Raw genomic sequence first — 18,782 nt, 5'->3', positions numbered from 1 at the left:
GCATCTTCCTTTAATGCTGTGCAACACTTTATTATAGACAGCATTTAGTGACTGATCAGGTCTCAGGCTGCCATGTGCTGTTTACTCCCTATTGTGCTGTGTACCATTCGCTTCCTGCACACACGTTCTCTTCTACTGATTTTTTCTAACATTGCATCAGGGAAGGAGTGAGGGATTTCTGGGCAAGAATCTCAGAGACACTTCTCTCTGAATGAAAAAAAAAACAATGAAACATGCGCTTGGTGTCATATATTCACCATTTTCATGTCGTGTTTACTTTTCAACCTCATTTAATTCACATCTAATTCACTTTTCCGTAATTTGGCTCCAGATTTTGGCCTTTCAGGTGCTGTTAAGCTGTAAATATTATATATTTTAATTGGCATAGACATGAGAGTCAAAACAACTTTCACTTCTTCCTCTGAGAAAAGTCTGTTTTTGCCTTTCACTCATCATTTCAGTTGTGTCAGCTTTGCCTTTTATGGAGTTATATTTATAGGTTATTGTCATTTTTCAACGTACGCAGTAGGGTTTCTGAAACCTCAGTAAATCTGGCAGAAATGTTTAGTTTGGTTTGGCTTTGCAAACATTTACACACAACTTTACTAGAACACTGATAAATGAGGCCCAATGAATATTAATGTTAATATCTAAAATAATAATCATTTTTTTTTTTTTTTTTTGGAGAACCCAGCAAAGAAATGTTGCACAATGTGTGGCCCTGTGTGGGCATGTATGGGGCGGTATAAATCAACCTAGACTCAGTGGGAAGTTTCTTATAAGTTTTCAACAAAACTTCATATTTGGCATAGAGAGGTATTGAGAGAGAGAGAGAGAGAGAGAGAGAGAGAAGGGGGCGTATTGCCAAAAGAAACACGATAAGGTTTCGCTGATAATAAATATCGCTGTGTGTATAATCAGATTTCAGATACCATTACGTCATGCAATCTTTTTCGCAAATTTTTCAGTTTTTTTTTTAGATCATGGTCTCATTTATCAATTGTACGCAGACATAGTTTTGTGCGTAAACTGTGCATACACGAGTCTATGCATAGAATGAGATTTCTTCTTACGAGTATGGATGTGCATATATTGGCGCACGCTCCTGATCATGCGTATGCAGGAACCCCTAGTGGCAGAAAAGTGTAATTGTGGGGTAAACTGATAATGAGGAGCATACTGTCAGTTACAGTAGCATAACAGACAGAGTGATTATTGACTTCGGTCCCAACAAGATGCAGACAGGTGACAGACGAAATGTAAAGAAAAATCATACGTCTTCAAAACCAAATCTGTAGATTGAATGGGATGATGCCTCGCTAGAAGATTTGACACACACAGCTTTGCGCAGGGAGGAACACATTATTAAGAATCGCAGGAAATTCTTTGCTTCATCGGTTGATTCTGCTTGCCCAGTGCAATTTTTGTTGATCTCTATTCTGTGGTTTTTTTCCATGGCCACATTTCAATGAGAAATTGGAGACATGTCTGGCATTTCCCAACTAACTATAAGCATTATTTCCAAATACTATTCAATATTTCAATATTATTTCTTAGACAAACCATTTATAAAAGTACAAAATAAACCATTTTTGTTTTACTCAACTTCATGCAACAGTATCGCTAATTTACTGGAAGTGAAGTTCATCTTCTTAGCCGTTTAAAACAAGCAGCACTGCAAGCAGGCTACTAGACTTTTTAAAGGGAAGTTGTTCACCATATATGGGAATTTGGGGGTGTTGCTCTTTATGCAAATGAGTGTGGCCATGCACAATTTAGAATGCGTAGGATTTATCAAAGTGTACTATGTTCAGCTGTGCATACACATCATAAATCTCAATTTGTTCTAAGCACCGTTTTAAGTTGTTCAGTCTTAAGATACTTATGCATAGAATGTTACATAAATTATTCCACTGTGTGAGGATGTGTGTATATTTAGAACTACTCCTGACCATCCTTTCTGCTTGAGGGTTTTTAGCTACGGGCACGTTGAGGAACGGTCTGGCATTTCCCAACCAGCTATGAGCTGAATAATGACACATCTTACATGCATTCATATTGCTCACAATGCAACAGATTATTATATTTCTAAAAATAACAGTGGAAAATTCAACAATAACGAGGAATCTTTATGCCTTCGCAGGTTTTCCTGCACACAGTTTGCACACATATAGCCATAAAAATCACCCTTTTAAGGGAAAGATGTTTACCATGTATGGTGATTTGAGGGTTTTTCTTTATTTGTGTGGCCATGAAAGAGCAGAGCAATTTAAAATGTGTGGGATTTATCAATGTTCTGTTGTGTATACACACACACATTTTCCAGTGCGTACTGGCTGTTCTTATGCACTGAATTCCCAGGGAAAAAAAAGAAACAGAACTTGCACCACAATATGAAACCATAAAAACACCTCGTGAGATTAAATTACTGTGCTTTGCCTCTCAGCATATTGCCGTGTGGTTTCTGAGGGATGAGAGCTCTTAGAGGGTAGTGATTTCATTGTCTGAGTACACAAACACACACAATACACTATAGGGACTCTCAGTGAGAGCAATGTGTAATGTCTGATTTTTCATTATAAAGCAGCGGTGCTTGCATTACTTTGAGAAGACTGCAATTTCTTCATGTGTGAAGGAACGAAACCTCAGCGACTGAGAGAACAGAGAGACACAGAGAAGTGTTTGAGGAATACTGAAAAGCCTGGCAAGTCACATATAATGTGGTTATACACAGTAGGTACACAGTGAATTATATGTTTATATACCACAGTGTTGTTGAATTCTCTATTCTGATTGGTCAGATGTAGTTCAATAGTAAGGCAAATCACAGGTTTATATTAATACACGTGTTCTAACACATTATTGTTTTTTATAATAGCAACTAACACATGGATGTACATGGCATCCGTACATAAATGTATTTTGAAAAAATGTGTGTAACTGTTTCGGTAATGTTTATTTAACTTTTTTGGAAGGAGTCTCCAGTGTCAGCGCTTTCTAACGCTCAGAAGTAAAGCTGTAACTTTTATGTTTTCAACTTGGAAAAGTCTTCAAGTGTCATGGTAGTGCCGAACTACACTATCCATCAGCCCCAGCACATCACATGACCAAGTCACATGCTTCACTGATCACCCCCACCTGTTTCCTGTTTCACCTAATTAGTGTCACTATTTAAATTCTGGATTTTGTGCGTCTCATTGTCTAGCGTTTGTTGGCGTGTTGTATATTACTTAGCTCATGTTGGTTTCATAGTCTTGCCATGTGCATCTAATGTTTCTTTGTTTTGTTTCATGGTTATAGTCTTTGTTTCCAATCTGCATCCACCTTCTCAACCACTTCCTGACATGACAATATGGTGAAGGAATGACTGTTAATACCTGTTAGAACTGATAACACGAACTTGTTTCATGGACATTCCAGAACATTCAATGTAACTATAAACAGATAAAAAATGATGTGTTGATCTTTAATAAGTTAAAAATTGTAATTGTTGGCATATCACCATGGTATAAGAGGACTAAGAAATAAAACACTTTGGGATGTGCTGAAAAATATTCATCTTCGGGGTAGTAACAGTTACTCTGCTTCACGTCACCCCTTTGTTATTTACTTTCCTACAACAGCACACCACCATTATGTTTCATTCTTTACATATACTGACCTAGTAACAAATAAACAAACTGGCAACTAGCTGTAAGAGCAGTGTAATAGTTAAATATCTTCATCTCTCTCTCTCTTCCCTCTGTGTGTCTGTCACTGCTGTTAGACCCAGCCTGACAGACCGAGCTTAGATAATTCACAGTTATTTTCTCAGCCTGCATGGAGCCTCATGTTTAAGAGCTGAGCTGAAAATGGAGTTCTCCAGCTGAGCAAACACAGACATGCACAATGCCTTAATCAGGCACCATTCAGAGCATTGCATGCAGTATAACACCATATATAATGTCACCCGGATTATAACAAAGTGAGAACAGAAATTAATAAAATGAGCATATGTTTAACTTATAATAAATGATTATTCAGTACTACAGCACTGCTGAATTGTCAAATCTTATTAGTCAGATAAGTGTTGATTCATTTTCTATAACAGCAGCTCTGACAGATGTGGAGTCTGCAAGTCAAATCAAATGTTTTAATGCACTCATTATAATGTTACTGTTTCTATAGTAACAGCTAATTTACCGAGACTTTTATGGTCTACGCGCCACTTAATCTAAGCCAAATAAATTTTTTAAATCAATAAATTTAAAAATTTGTTCTTATTTGATTTACTTTTTTTTTTTTATTTATTTATTTAATTTTCCTCCATTTTTCTCCCAAATTTGGTCACAAGCCACTTCTCATCCTCCAGCAAGTTCTTCCCTAGCATACATCAGCTACGAACTGGGGAGGGTGAAGGCTAACACCAGCTTCCTCTGAGACTCGTGACATCAACCTTCTCATCTTTTCGAACTGCTGCTCATGCTGCATTACAATGCAGTGCAACACTCGGAAGAAAGCGCTATCTACCCTCTTCTGCATACACCAGCTCACAGACTCCCACGATTGGCTAGTGTCTCTGTGATCAACAGTTTATAGTAAAGAATTTATACGTAACAGAAGCTAATCATCAGCAACAGGAGCTTTAAAAAAATATGAAAAACATTAAATGGCTGATCAGGCCATTTGATACAAATTACAAAACAACCGTATTTCAAATATAACTGAAATACTGCTTATATCCTTCTATCATTTTTACAATCAGACCTACCATTAAATAACAACTCTTTAGAAAAAAACAATCTGTTTCTCAAATGTTATAAAATGTTTTATTTGTGCTATGTTTAGAGCTTAATTTTGGGCAGTGTATTACAGTCGTGGAAAACACTGCCCGGCCACACACACAAACATTATGGAGTGGCGGCTCTGCTTTTAAAGTTGTGTCCTAGTGATTATAAAGTTCAAACTCTGGATTCTGCCTCATTTGTAAGTCAATTTGGATAAAAGTGCCTGCCAAATGAATAGATAAGTGCCTTGCTTGCACTTAAAATCTCTCAATTTTTATCCAAGTAAAATAATGAAGTGACTACCAGCTCCAGGTAATAATTTAACTGGACAAACCCAAATATGCTATTAGAGCTGCATATTAAATTCCAAGAATGGCTCTGAAACAAATTAATATAAAAGAAGTGCTATGAGTGGACGTTTAATTAGATTGAGATGGGTGCTGGAACATAAACTGGTACTAACTGGAAAGTAAATCTTTGGTAACCCCCCATCTCATGGGAACAGTGCAATAATGCAGTGTCTCTTTAATACTGTTGTGTGTTCTTGGTGTGTCTCTTTTATATTTTTATACTTACATATTTTTTTATATCTTTATATCTGCTGCTGTAACAATGCAAATTTCCCCATTGGGGACGAATAAAGGATTATCTTATCTTATCTTATCTTAAACCAACTTCACAAGGTTGGGTTGGACTCCGTTTCTCAAATAAATGTCAAGCATGGTTGATTTCACAGCTGGTTTTCTCGTAGACTGGCTGCTTTTGACCTGAAGGTCCTAGAGTACTTTATTCCTCTTATACTACAGCAAACTGCTAACAATTACAATATTTTATTTATTAGAGATCAGCAAGTTGCCCTTTTTTTAAATCTATTTCTGGTTATGTTTAATGTTGCGAAACATCTGTGAAACAAGTTAGTTCCTGCTAGCACTTACTTTATAGCAGCCATAAACAGTTGTGCCCTCACCAGCCTCTCTTTTTTCTCTCTTGAAGTTAAAAATGCTGCTTATTATGCTACAGAGAAACCGCAAAGCCCTCCATCCTTAAGACTTGTGTCAGAAACAGCTTTACCTCTGACTATGATAAAGTGCTGACACTGAGGCTCCTTCCAAAACTGATAAATGTCTCCTCACAGAACAATTCACTATGTCAGCGTTTAATGTTTTAATCCGGTTATGTGGCACATCTACTATACAAGCTCCTGTGCGAGTTGTTTCTATAGAAAATCATTTTGTCATTCATTCTTTTTAAAGTTGAAAATTGGATAACTTTTTTAGAAGTGGGTAATACTAATTTTGATATTATTAGAGAGTTTGGTTTTATTTGGTGTTTGTTTGTTGGTGGTCTGGCTCAGGTGGCGTTTTCACAAAATGTTTTTGGACTGCACTTTCAGAAAAAAAGGTTAAATCTCGAATGCTAGAAGGTTTCTTCAGTTTGTCCATCCGGGAAAACTCTACAGCAGAAGGTTTTCCTTTCAGAGGTTCCAAGTAGAACCTGTTTCCCTTGGAAAGGTAGCTTTAGTTATCCAAAGAACCCTTGAATGTTTGTCACTGGCGTAGTACCCTAAAGGGTATATCTTTTGTACCTTTAGAGTACATAGATGATGTAGTGTAGCTTTAAAACTCCTTTAAAATACATTTCTTGATACAAGGGTCTGAAAGGAAAACCCTCTGGGGAACACTGAGACAAATTAAAGAATCCTAATTGTGTTCATATTTGTTCAGATGGTGGAAATATTTTATAGTTGAGTTTAAACTTTCAAGCTTGATTTAAGCTTTACTTTGAATATATATTGAGTTGATAATTTATTAGTTACTAGCCTGGCTAAGTTATTAGTTGATACACACAAGATAGTACACACTGCACACACAAGACAGTAAGTCTCACATCTCTGAAGTCAGTCCAGTCCATGGTTTTTTTTTTGGTTTTTTTTTTAACCCCAAACCCATACATCAGAGCCTCTGATAGACCCACATCTCACAAGAGAAGCTTGTATGAACTGTGTTTCTGTGCCGAGGGGCACAGTGAGAACTCCAGGTGAAAACACATCTCTTTTTTTGAAGTTGTTTTGAAAAATGCTCTGGACAGAACAGAGGCCAGCATGTACCGCTCTGATACACAAGACTCAACATCAATATGAATCCACATCTGAAGCAAAATCAATGAGTCGAGTTCTTCTGCACTTTCTCCAACAGCTCACGCGAGGCTGTGTTTTTCTGGGTCAGGCTTCTGACAGCCACTATGTATCCATTAATGGAGCTGGACTCAGAAGAGCCATACAGCATGAGCACCACCACCCCCACATGCTCAGGCTTAATAGTTCGAAATGAATGAATACAGATGAACCTTATGACATCCCGGTAAGTAGAGTGTGACAGAGTGAAAGAGAAAGGAGAAAAAGGAGAAGGGAGAGGGAATATCAAAGTAAAAAAAAAAGTCCAAAAAAGAGAGCGCTCTCCCTCTTTGTCTGACTAGCTTTACTGAACACTAACCGTCAGGGAAGTAAGGGATAAAAAATGACAGGTTGTGCTGTTATAGGAAAATAATCAATGAGGGGGTGGTGTGATGTGGCCCGACGTTAAGCGGAGATACTGTTACCACCCCAAAGTGAATTATTTTCCAATAACAGCATGTCCTGAAGCAGTTCATTCCTCTTATTCTTATACATCAATTACACTTTTTCATTTATTAAATAACGTCGTACTCTTTACGACAAAAAAATTAATTAGTTCTTGTCATCACTTATAACAGCTATAAACAGTCATTCCCTCACTATCGTTCTCTCTCTTAAATTTTATCAGACCAAAAAAATTAGAAACTGCAAAGCAAAAGCCCTCTGTCCTGAAGACTTTCCTGTGGTGGAAAACCTAACGTTACAGCTTTACCTCTAACTGTTACAAAGTGTTGACATTGGAGGCTCCTTCCAAAGATGTTAAATAAACATAAAGATGTTAAATGTCCTTATAGAAAACTTTACCATAAAAACTCATATACATTTTTCTTTGTCCTTGTGAATAAGTTGTTATAACAGAAATTATAACATATTACAAGGAGCACATTAATATAAACCTGTGATTTGTCTTGCAGCCGAAACTACTGTCAGAGCTGCTATTACAGAAAATTAATCAAACCTTAGTTAATTAAACCTTCTGACCAGTCAGATTCGAGAATTCAATAATGCATTCAATCACATTTAGCCATTTGTGCTTGTAAAATGAAAACACTTTACGATGGTGATTTATGCTGTGGAGAAAGACAGAGAGAGGGGGGGTGGGGGGGGGGGGGGGGGGTGCAGGGTGTGCTGAAGGATGTGTAGAGAATCAAGGTTTCAGACAGTCTAACCCCTGGGCTCTGAGTCTTTCAGCTTGTCATACTGAAGCACTCACCTCCTGAATGTTTACCTGACAACTCACAGCTTACATGCTCTTGGAACTAATGCGGAGGTGCCAACATTGCTAAGAAGAAAATCCTAGCAGGCGGAGAAAAAAAATCCTAGCGTATGTCGATAGACGGCATGGCTCCATGCTAACAGCATGAACGATAAAATGTATTGATTGACCTGATATTTAACTGCAATCTGCAGAAATATTTGGATTTATAAGTAACCAGCTAAGTGTATAAACTTACTTTATACAATCATTACAAAATTAACATAATAGTTGTCTGCAACTGTAGTGAAAGATATTTACTGTTGTTCAACATACAAATTATATAAAAAATATCAAATAAATAAAACCATGTATTATTTATCTTTCTAAATATGTACGTAAAATATGCAATACATACATACACACATATCTATCTATCTATCTATCTACACTATATCACCAAAAGTATTCGGTCACCCATCCAAACGATCAGAATCAGGTGTCCTATTCACTTGGCCTGGCCACAGGTGTATAAAATCAAGCACTTAGGCATGCAGACTGTTTTTACAAACATTTGTGAAAGAATGGGCCGCTCTCAGGAGCTAAGTGAATTCCAGCGTGGAACTGTCATAGGATGCCACCTGTGCAACAAATCCAGTCGTGAAATTTCCTCGCTCCTAAATATTCCACAGTCAACTGTCAGCTTAATCATAACAAAATGGAAGAGTTTGGGAACAACAGCAACTCGGCCACGAAGTGGTAGGCCACGTAAACTGACGGAGAGGGGTCAGCGGATGCTGAAGCGCATAGTGCAAAGAGGTCGTCGACTTTCTTCACAGTCAATTGCTACAGAGCTCCAAACTTCATGTGACCTTCAGATTAGCCCAAGTACAGTACGCAGAGAGCTTCACGGAATGGGTTTCCATGGCCGAGCAGCTGCATCCAAGCCACACATCACCAAGTGCAATGCAAAGTGTCGGATGCAGTGGTGTAAAGCACGCCGCCACTGGACTCTAGAGCAGTGGAGACGCGTTCTCTGGAGTGATGAATCACGCTTTTCCATCTGGCAATCTGATGGACGAGTCTGGGTTTGGAGGTTGCCAGGAGAACGGTACATTTCGGACTGCATTGTGCCGAGTGTGAAATTTGGTGGAGGAGGAATTATGGTGTGGGGTTGTTTTTCAGGAGTTCGGCTTGGCCCCTTAGTTCCAGTGAAAGGAACTTTGAATGCTTCAGGATACCAAAACATTTTGGACAATTCCATGCTCCCAACCTTGTGGGAACAGTTTGGAGTGGGCCCCTTCCTCTTCCAACATGACTGTGCACCAGTGCACAAAGCAATGTCCATAAAGACATGGATGACAGAGTCTGGTGTGGATGAACTTGACTGGCCTGCACAGAGTCCTGACCTGAACCCGATAGAACACCTTTGGGATGAATTAGAGCGGAGACTGAGAGCCAGGCCTTCTCGACCAACATCAGTGTGTGACCTCACCAATGCGCTTTTGGAAGAATGGTCAAAAATTCCTATAAACACACTCCTAAACCTTGTGGACAGCCTTCCCAGAAGAGTTGAAGCTGTACTAGCTGCAAAAGGTGGACCGACATCATATTGAACCCTATGGGTTAGGAATGGGATGGCACTTAAGTTCATATGTGAGTCAAGGCAGGTGACCGAATACTTTTGGTAATATAGTGTATATATATATATATATATATATATATATATATATATACACACATATATAAACATTAATAAACAATAAATGGTGGCATATCTTTTTTATATAAAAACATTGACATTTTTCTATACATTCGACCCATTTAAATTTTCTCGACTCAGATCCAACCGACTTTTTTTGGTAACACATAGTCATCATGTGATACCATTGAGTTGCACAGTATGTTAATTCTGGCAGGTGTGATTTTGGGGAGAATTTAGAGATTACACTAGCAAGAAAATATCAAGGCAAAACTCGCCTTCTTGTTTTCTATTGGATCCCACGACTGAGGTTCATGAATACACAGGTCAAACTTGACCTAGATAAAGTTGACGCCAAGCGAAAGTAAGTGCTACCACAAGCAAATGTGTGTCTTTCATGGCCTGCGTCCTTTCCCCTTCAGTGAACTGGCTTTTTCCACTGGTTGAAGTTTATTTGCATTTTGTTCTAATCACTGCTTTAGCTGAAAACGCAGAAAAGCCTAGTTTTTAGGTGGCTCCCATATCACCGTAGCAAAGGGGCCAAAAATCACAAATGCTTCCTCTAAATATTAGATGTTGACACTACTAATTGCATAGACACTTGCAGGGAGGCAGGTAGTTAAGTATCTATTAAAGACAGCATGGCAAGGTCAGCTTCTGAGTGGAAGACCATTTAATACCACGATTCTCTAGTTCATGAGCATTATTTGGCTTTGTACATATTTTGATTTGCCAGACTAAGATCAAAATTATGAGAACATGAGATCCAGTGTTTTGATTAATAACATGGCTTGGTGGATGGAGAAAAATTCTCCTATTGTCTTATCACCGCTGAGTGTGAGTAATTCTACTAAACCCAACTAAATCACTATAGTTGGGTAATAATCTATCTATATTGTATGTGTTTAGTTCTGGTCCTGCTGACTACACAGAAAGAACTCAATGCAGAGAATCTGATATATGCTGAGCTGCCAATTTTTTTTTTATATACAGCATACATTACATACAGTCCTTGGTCATTTTATCATGATTAATTTCCATATACTGTAGGTCAAGTTGTAAGTAAGTAACTATTGACTACAGACCATTTGTTAGCACTTTTGCGAAAATCTAAAGAAACTCTAGCAGTTGCGGTTTTCTAGCTTGTCTACATTCCCTCTGAACATAAAAAAGTGAGGTGAACATTACAGGTGGCTGTTTAAACACCCACTCAAGAAAGACTACAGCAAAATACATGTCTATGTGTGTAGTTGTGCTCACCCCTTTGCAGATGGACACAGCCTCTTTAGACATGGCTTTAGGGTAGGACACATTGTGCTCCATGATGGACTGGAAGAGCTCGTCCTCATCTTCACCATCAAATGGTGGCTGAAAAGGGACAAAAACGAACCAATTTTTAAAATGAAAACAGCCTCACTGCTAGTGCAGTAAAGTAAATCCATTTTAAGATAAGATATAAGAGAAACTGCAAACTGCTGTTGCATGAGAAGAATAAAACACTTGCTGTTACATGAAAATAATCAACTTCAGGGCGGTACCATCAAACCACCCCTTTGTTGATTCATTTCCTGTAAAAGAACCCCTGGTCATGTTATATTACTTGCTTAAAAATGACTTTAAATCACTAATTATAACTTTGACAATAAACATCCCATTAAAAGATGTTAAAACACACATGCCTGCCTTGTAAACATTCCCCCTGTCCTTTTTCTTGATACTATAATAAAAGGCTTTGTGGTTGAAAAGAGAGCCATTAGGGGTCTGTGTGTGTGTGTGTGTGTGTGCGTGTGTGTGTGTGTGGGTGTGAGTGAGCACTGATGTCTCAAACAATGAAAGGTGATGTGGAGGTTATTAGGTAGGGCAGCATTCATTCTAAAAATACCCAAACTCACGAGCCATGCCAGATTTAGCTCAGCATTTATGGGAGAAATCAATAAAAACTATTGATTAAGTATACAGCATTGTATGGGCACCAAAAACAGCTAATGGGAGAGAAAGACACACTCGATAGAGATTACAGAGCTGTTTCTAAAGATAGGAGATGTGTGTGTGTGTGTGTGTGTGTGTGTGTGTGTGTGTGTGTGTGGTTCTTTGGCAGTTTTGGAATTTTATCCCACAGCCATCTGATCAGTAGTCACTGCGTTAACTACTGAGCTAGTTCATACTCAAAGACCTTCAGCAAAATTCTTTCAACACTATAATGCATGGAGTGTTCCTCTGTATTAATACAACAAAATCTGATTGCTTAGCACAATCTAGCTATGACTGTCATCTAACTGACACTGTTTTAACAAATACATATGATAGATATGGATGCATTTTGAGAGCAAAACTTTTCACTTTTGCAGTCATAACATCGTAATGTTGACTTTCATTCGCTTCAGTCACCAGTTTGGATTTTTTTGATCAACCAGTCTTAAAGTAGTAACAGTAAAAAGAAGACAAAACAATAGAGTCAAAAAAAAAACCAAAACAAAACCCCAGAAAACAGCAGTAGACATATGCAACTGCTGAGGATTCTCACAACATCTCAGTCTACTGAGCCCATTTGTTTTAAAATAGCCCTGCCCAGCATCACCTACACCCAAAATAGCCCAGCTCAACATAACCTACACCCAATAAGCCCTGCCCAATGTCACCTACACCCAATATAGCCCAGCTCAACATAACCTACACCCAATAAGCCCTGCCCAATGTCACCTACACCCAATATAGCCCTGCCCAACATCACCTACACCCAATATAGCCCTGCCCAATGCCACCTACACCCAAAATAGCCCAGCTCAACATAACCTACACCCAATAAGCCCTGCCCAATGTCACCTACACCTAATATAGCCCTGCCCAACATCACCTACACCCAATATAGCCCTGCCCAACGTCACCTACACCTAAAATAGCCCTGCCCAACATCACCCACACCCAAAATAGCCCTGCCCAACATCACCCACACCCAAAATAGCCCAGCCCAACATCACCCACACCCAAAATAGCCCTGCCCAACATCACCCACACCCAAAATAGCCCAGCCCAACATCACCCACACCTAAAATAGCCCTGCCCAACATCACCCACAGCTAAACTAGCCCAGCTCAACATAACCTACACCCAAAATAGCCCAGCTCAACATCACTTAACACCCAATAAGCCCTGTCCAATGTCACCTACACCCAATAAGCCCTGCCCAACATCACCCACACCCAAAATAGCCCTGCCCAACATCACCTACATCTAAAAAAGACCTGTCCAATGTCACCAACACTAAAAATAGCCCTGCACAACATCACCTACACCCAAAATAGTCCTGCCCAACATCAACTACACGTAAAATAGCCACTTATACCTTAAATAGCCTTGTTCAACTAAAAAGGAATTATGACAAAAAAGAAATTAAGCTTTTTGTTCACCACAGACATCACAGATAATATTGAAGTTAATTACGAAAACAAGTTGACAGTGGCTTTATAATTGGCAATTATTCTTGTGGATGTGGTTCTAGTGCGACTCAATTATGTGAGGTACCATGCAGCGATCTATCTTTTCTGTGTAATTTAAAATGTTAGTATTTGATTTGAGATATTATTACCCTCCAACCACAGACATACAGCACACATCAAGTGCAAGAATATAAAGTGAGAGATTTGAAATGAACTTTCCCTTCATGAACCATAAGTAAGAGTCTGTTATAAAATGGAGTCTGGTAATAAACCTCCATCAAACACTTCTTCCACCATCATGAACATGACTATAGTGAATGCAAGCCGCTGACTGGTTCATCAGCTCTTTGTGATGATGATGGTATGGAAATTTTGCCTCACCTGTCCAGCCAGCATCTCGTAGAGCAGCACACCATAAGCCCACCAATCCACAGAGCGACCGTATGGCTGGTACGCAATGATCTGCACACACATAGAGAAGAGAAATGTCAGAATCTGTATGTGAGAAAGACTACACTCATTTTTAACACATTCACTTATTTAGAAACTGGACAAATATCATATTACCTTACATTACACACACATATATTACAGATATTCATGTGATTGTTAATAGCACTCATCTTCTTTGCTGTATATGCTACTAGTTAGTGTTTAGCAGTACTCCTTCTGCCAAGAGTTGGCACAAAGAGACTCTTATTTCGATTCCACCATCTGCTCTAGCACACATTCACATCATGTACACTTTAATTAAACAGGCTCCAAATGAAATCACACTTTTACAGTTCTGCATAAAGGTCTTATGCATTCTGTAAAGCAAAGATCACTTAAAAAATAATCAAATAAAACATATATGTATAAAAATAGACTATAGAGAGCATTGAACAGGAAAGAACTACACCTCTGACATGAAAACACTTAGATAACTCTTAGATATGCTCTTGTGCAGACTAAGGAAACTGGATGGTAAGCTTTTCTAAGCATCTTGGAGAACCTGACACAGTTCTCCTGGAGAGTATGCCTGTTACGCTTGTTTTTGTTTCTACAGGTTATAGAGACAGGCTCCATTATGATTTTAACAGAAAATTCTCTAATATGTTGCTTTCTTTAAGTTTCTCTTTAACATTTTTTTCTGGAATATGGATGTTTGGAAACCCAAATTTTGCTGTTTTTACAGACAGATTACCTCAAATGTAGATATTTTGTACCATTAGTGTATGTCTCCTGCATGGTAATATGAATGTATGGTACCTTTAAAATGTTTTAAGGTACTTAACAGGACCTTAAGGACCACTCTTGTACCGTTATACTCAGTTTTTACAGTAATACTTTACAGATACACTACATGCTCATTTCCAGGTATAAGACACATGCTAAATGTACAAAAGATGTACCCTTGAGGGGACCACTCAAGTGACAAGGAAAGATATAGTTAAGTACCCTTTTTTTCTGAGAGTGTAGCATTGGTGGAGTGTTCACTTACTGGCCAGTTTATTACACACCACTACCTTGTGGGGCCACCTGGTAGGCATACAGTTAGAGGCTGTAGCTCATCTTTTTGCTCACACATTCTCACCTGGCTGGATATTATTAGTTGGGTGACATTAAGGCGTTTGGTGTGTCTGATGCCCCACCTTCTTTTACTGGAGAGGGTATAGGCGGGATGACATAGCAAATTGTGCAGTGCATCACAGAAACTACAGACAGTAATTACATACCTACACAGTTCATTACAGGATAGACTTCAACATGAAGCATTAAAGGGCATTATCCCAGTAGATCAACATGGACTGGTCATCTAATAGTGTCCAGAATTAAAACATGCTGGGGTGCCCCACCTACGCTACCCACAGATGGAACCAAATCAAAGAAGATCTAATATGTTCCCAGACTTTAAATCTGGGATAAAAAAGCTTTCTGTTCTCTGAAACCTTTGATTAAAACCCCAGGCTCTGCGCTACAGTCCTGTTTCTGTTGCATTTTTCCTTTCTAATCATTGTGACTTCTTTTTATGACTATCTTTTGTATATTTTTTATTGATTTATGTATCCTTTATAATGTCCTGTATGTTTTATGTAAAACACACCATAAACTTCCCTCACCATTAAAGTCTGCTTTTCCTGCTTGCTATTTAAATGTTCTGGGCTTTCAGCCAGAGCACAAGGAGTAGCTTTGTAAACCTCTGAAAGCACAGCAAATGTCCATTTTTTTAGCCCATTATGGCAATTATCCAACTGGTCTCAGCAGATGCTCGTCTGTCACATTGGTTTAGACACTTTTTAGGCAAGTCATGCTTTCATGATGCAATGCTTTGGGTCTTCCAGCCAAAATACTTAAATTTAAAATGTCCTCAAGATTTAACAAGGTTAACAATGGAAATGAACAATGTGGAATATTTAGTCAGCTTGCCAACATACTAGAGCTAGAAACTGTGAAGAAAGTGTTATCATAAAAATGTGCTTAAATACAGATTTTCTGTCAGTCACACGATTTTTCTGACAGTCACATGACTGCACTGAGTACTTGTACTGTGCAATGACAATAAAGTTGCATCTAGCTACTGTATATATTTTTAATTTAGCCAATCACAGATATTTGTTAGCTTGTGCAGAGCGAATAGGACAGTTAGTACTCTCCTTCAAGTGTGTTTAGCTACTCTGTGGATATATACGTGTAAGTAGCAGGTGGCTGTCTTCAAATGCCTTGAAGAAAGTGTGTTATTCTGTTCTCACACTGGCAGGAAGTTATTCTTTTTAAATCAGGTGTAGAAAATGTTGGTGATGCAATAAAGTTCAGCAGAGTTTAACTTTATTCAAATGATAATGATAGCAATGTGGTGACTATCAGACAGTGGGACTCAAGACGCTTCATTTTCCCCACCATCCTTCTTTCTCTGGTTCCTATCAGAGTCAAGATGGAGAAGAAATTGAATGGTGCAATTTATTGCTTCATATACTGTGTATTCAACCATAAAATAAAATCACAAGGCTTAGAGAAATGTCTCTGAAGCTATTGGCATTAGTGTGCTACCTGAGGTGAAATAATTGATACTGTCCATGTGGCGAATTAGTCCTGGCTGATTAGAGTGTTAATAGGCTTTTTTTCTGAACTTACAGCTGTGTCATATGTTGTCTGCAATTAAGACCATGGTGTGTATGTGTGTGTGTGTGTGTGTGTGTGAAGGAAAGTTAGATTTATTATCTATTAGATATATTATCTATTATTTATGAGTGCATGGAAAACTTGACAGTGACAGTGCATTATGTGTGGTTTACAGTGTCCTCTAGAATTACTGGCATTTCATAAAACCGAATCTTTTATATAAAATTATTATATATAAACAGAATAACACATGCATTGTGTGATATTGACTAGAACATTTCTTGTCCTTAAAAGTCAGGTTTAATGATTGACACCCAATAAATTAATTCTGATGGTGACTTAAATTAATAATTGGTGGAGAATAATAGCAGAATCTCTTCCTGTAAAGTCTATCAATGTTGGACAACAATTGGACCATTTCTCTATACAGATCATTTTTAAAATCATCTGTCAGATCACAGATGTTAAATCTGGAGACTAATATGACAGTTGCAAAATATTAAATTCATTCATCCTTCAACCATTTTTGAGTTGATTTGGTAAAATATTTTGGGGTCAGTATCCTGCTGAAAGATTCTCAAGTCTGAACCTCCAGGAAGAGGCAGCCAGGTTTTGAGCTGAAGCATCCTGGTACTACGAAATGTATGGTGTAAAATGGATTGAAATGGATTGGTGTCCCATCCAGGGTGTATTCCTGCCTTGTGCACAGTGTTCCGGACCCACTACAATCTGGACTAGGGTTGATAAATGAAAAGAAGGATTATGGTCATTTTCATGAAGGGTGCCAATATTAATTGAGGGCAGTGAATGGCCATAGGGGTGTATGTTTGTATTAGTGATGCAGTTTTTTATCATAGTTTATTATTATAATTATAGTAGAAGTAATGCCACAGTATATTTCTTATTCTTCTGTTACTCCACCATACAATGTTATAATACGTTTAAGGGTTTGGAATTCATCTTTGTCTTTGTGCAATTAATTTTTATAATTACACACATTTTTTGTATTTCTGGATTCAGGATCCACAGAAGTGGCATTGCTAATGCTCTATTAACAATTCAAATATATTTAGAAGCACCATTCCTTCTAGATCTGTCATTCCAGGGCTATTTTCTAGTTTTGAGTTGCCTTTGCCTAAAGCCACAGTACACTGGATAAGACGGGGGAAGACCAAATAGACACAAATAGCGTGTGCAGAGTGTTCTTCAAGGACTCAGTGGAAGAGGATCGATGCTCTGCTCAGCCTCAGGTCTTGTCCATCTGTCAGCAACATGACTGCTCAAAGAAGAAAATCCCCATGACATCCACATGGGACATGTTTCAATGTGCTGAATGGAAAGTTCTGGTATCACAGCTATAAAGATGGAGTGTCACACATCCAAGGTCATGCTCTGAACCCACATCAGCATTTTCTTTTCAGAAGACAACATATTGATCAATAATGTACCATGTCATGGCTGAGGGAGTCATGATGATGCAGCCTTTCAAATCAATGCATATACACAACTGTTAGCTCTTTTACTGAGTGTGTTAAATTGGTGCTCTAGTCGCTGAATCAGACATGATTCTATGTGACACGCAATGACCTTCCTGTCAAGTTGCTGCTGGACATGTGTGTGCGCAGTGTGCGGGAGACGGCGAACCAAAGAGAAAGAGAAAGAGATGAAGGGTGTTTTTTGAATGAGAGAGTGAGTTTGCTTCAGAAAGGGCTACATGAATATGACAAATCTACAGATCTGGGAAAATTCTAAGAAAATGAAATTTGAGTGCTCAGAGAAAAATAATACTTAAAATACCATGCCTTAGATTTGGTCCTACTTGTATTAAAAATAGCTTGACAAACCCAAGCCTTCAATCGATATCTTATAACAAAGCTGCAAAATCTCTCAAGAGCATATTTGCCATAGTTACCAGGCTAAGACACACTTCCCAGAAAGCTGAAAAAAAAAAAAAACAGCAGTATACACTTTGCATTATACTCTAGACAGTGCAGGCTGGTGTACATGGGCTACCAGGGCTAAGCCCATTCATAAAGAAAAATATATAAAAATAAAGCTCAAGTTTTGGCATCTATGTCACCATATTTGCTTATTTGTTAACAAACGGTTTAAGTGGATTGTTTTGGACAACAGCACCACCAATGGTTGCAAGTAAAAATACACAGAATAGTATAAAGTAAAGGTTGGGGCTGATTTCTATCTAGCCCAGACTGTAGATTTAGACAAGTTGAGTCTAGGTTTTACACTTCGTGAAGTGCTCCCTAGATTTTGTGTGCGTTGAAACTAATTTATTTCATCCCACTTTGCTGACACATCCATAATACATCATCAGCATTTATTGAGAAGGCACATGTGAAATACAGTAGCAGGTGTAAAAACATGAACGAAGTGGATTACTTTTTTGATA

At 38.3% G+C, this 18,782-nt stretch overlaps 1 protein-coding gene across 3 annotated transcripts in view; it reads right to left on the bottom strand.

The window, feature by feature from the left end:
• The window catches only part of prkcaa (protein kinase C, alpha, a), a 172,453-nt gene that overhangs the window by 22,113 nt on the left and 131,558 nt on the right, over positions 1-18,782 (bottom strand). For all 3 annotated transcript variants that reach the window (XM_053230347.1, XM_026933527.3, XM_053230358.1), the window contains 2 exons: positions 13,655-13,735; positions 11,097-11,204 (listed from right to left, as the gene is read on the bottom strand). In XM_053230347.1, coding sequence (XP_053086322.1) covers positions 11,097-11,204; positions 13,655-13,735 — 189 coding nt within the window. The remainder of the gene's footprint in view (positions 1-11,096; positions 11,205-13,654; positions 13,736-18,782) is intronic.

Source organism: Pangasianodon hypophthalmus, chromosome 2 (assembly GCF_027358585.1).
Source record: "Pangasianodon hypophthalmus isolate fPanHyp1 chromosome 2, fPanHyp1.pri, whole genome shotgun sequence".
Taxonomy (NCBI): Eukaryota; Metazoa; Chordata; class Actinopteri; order Siluriformes; family Pangasiidae; genus Pangasianodon; species Pangasianodon hypophthalmus.
This window is presented reverse-complemented; position numbering and strand designations above follow the sequence as displayed.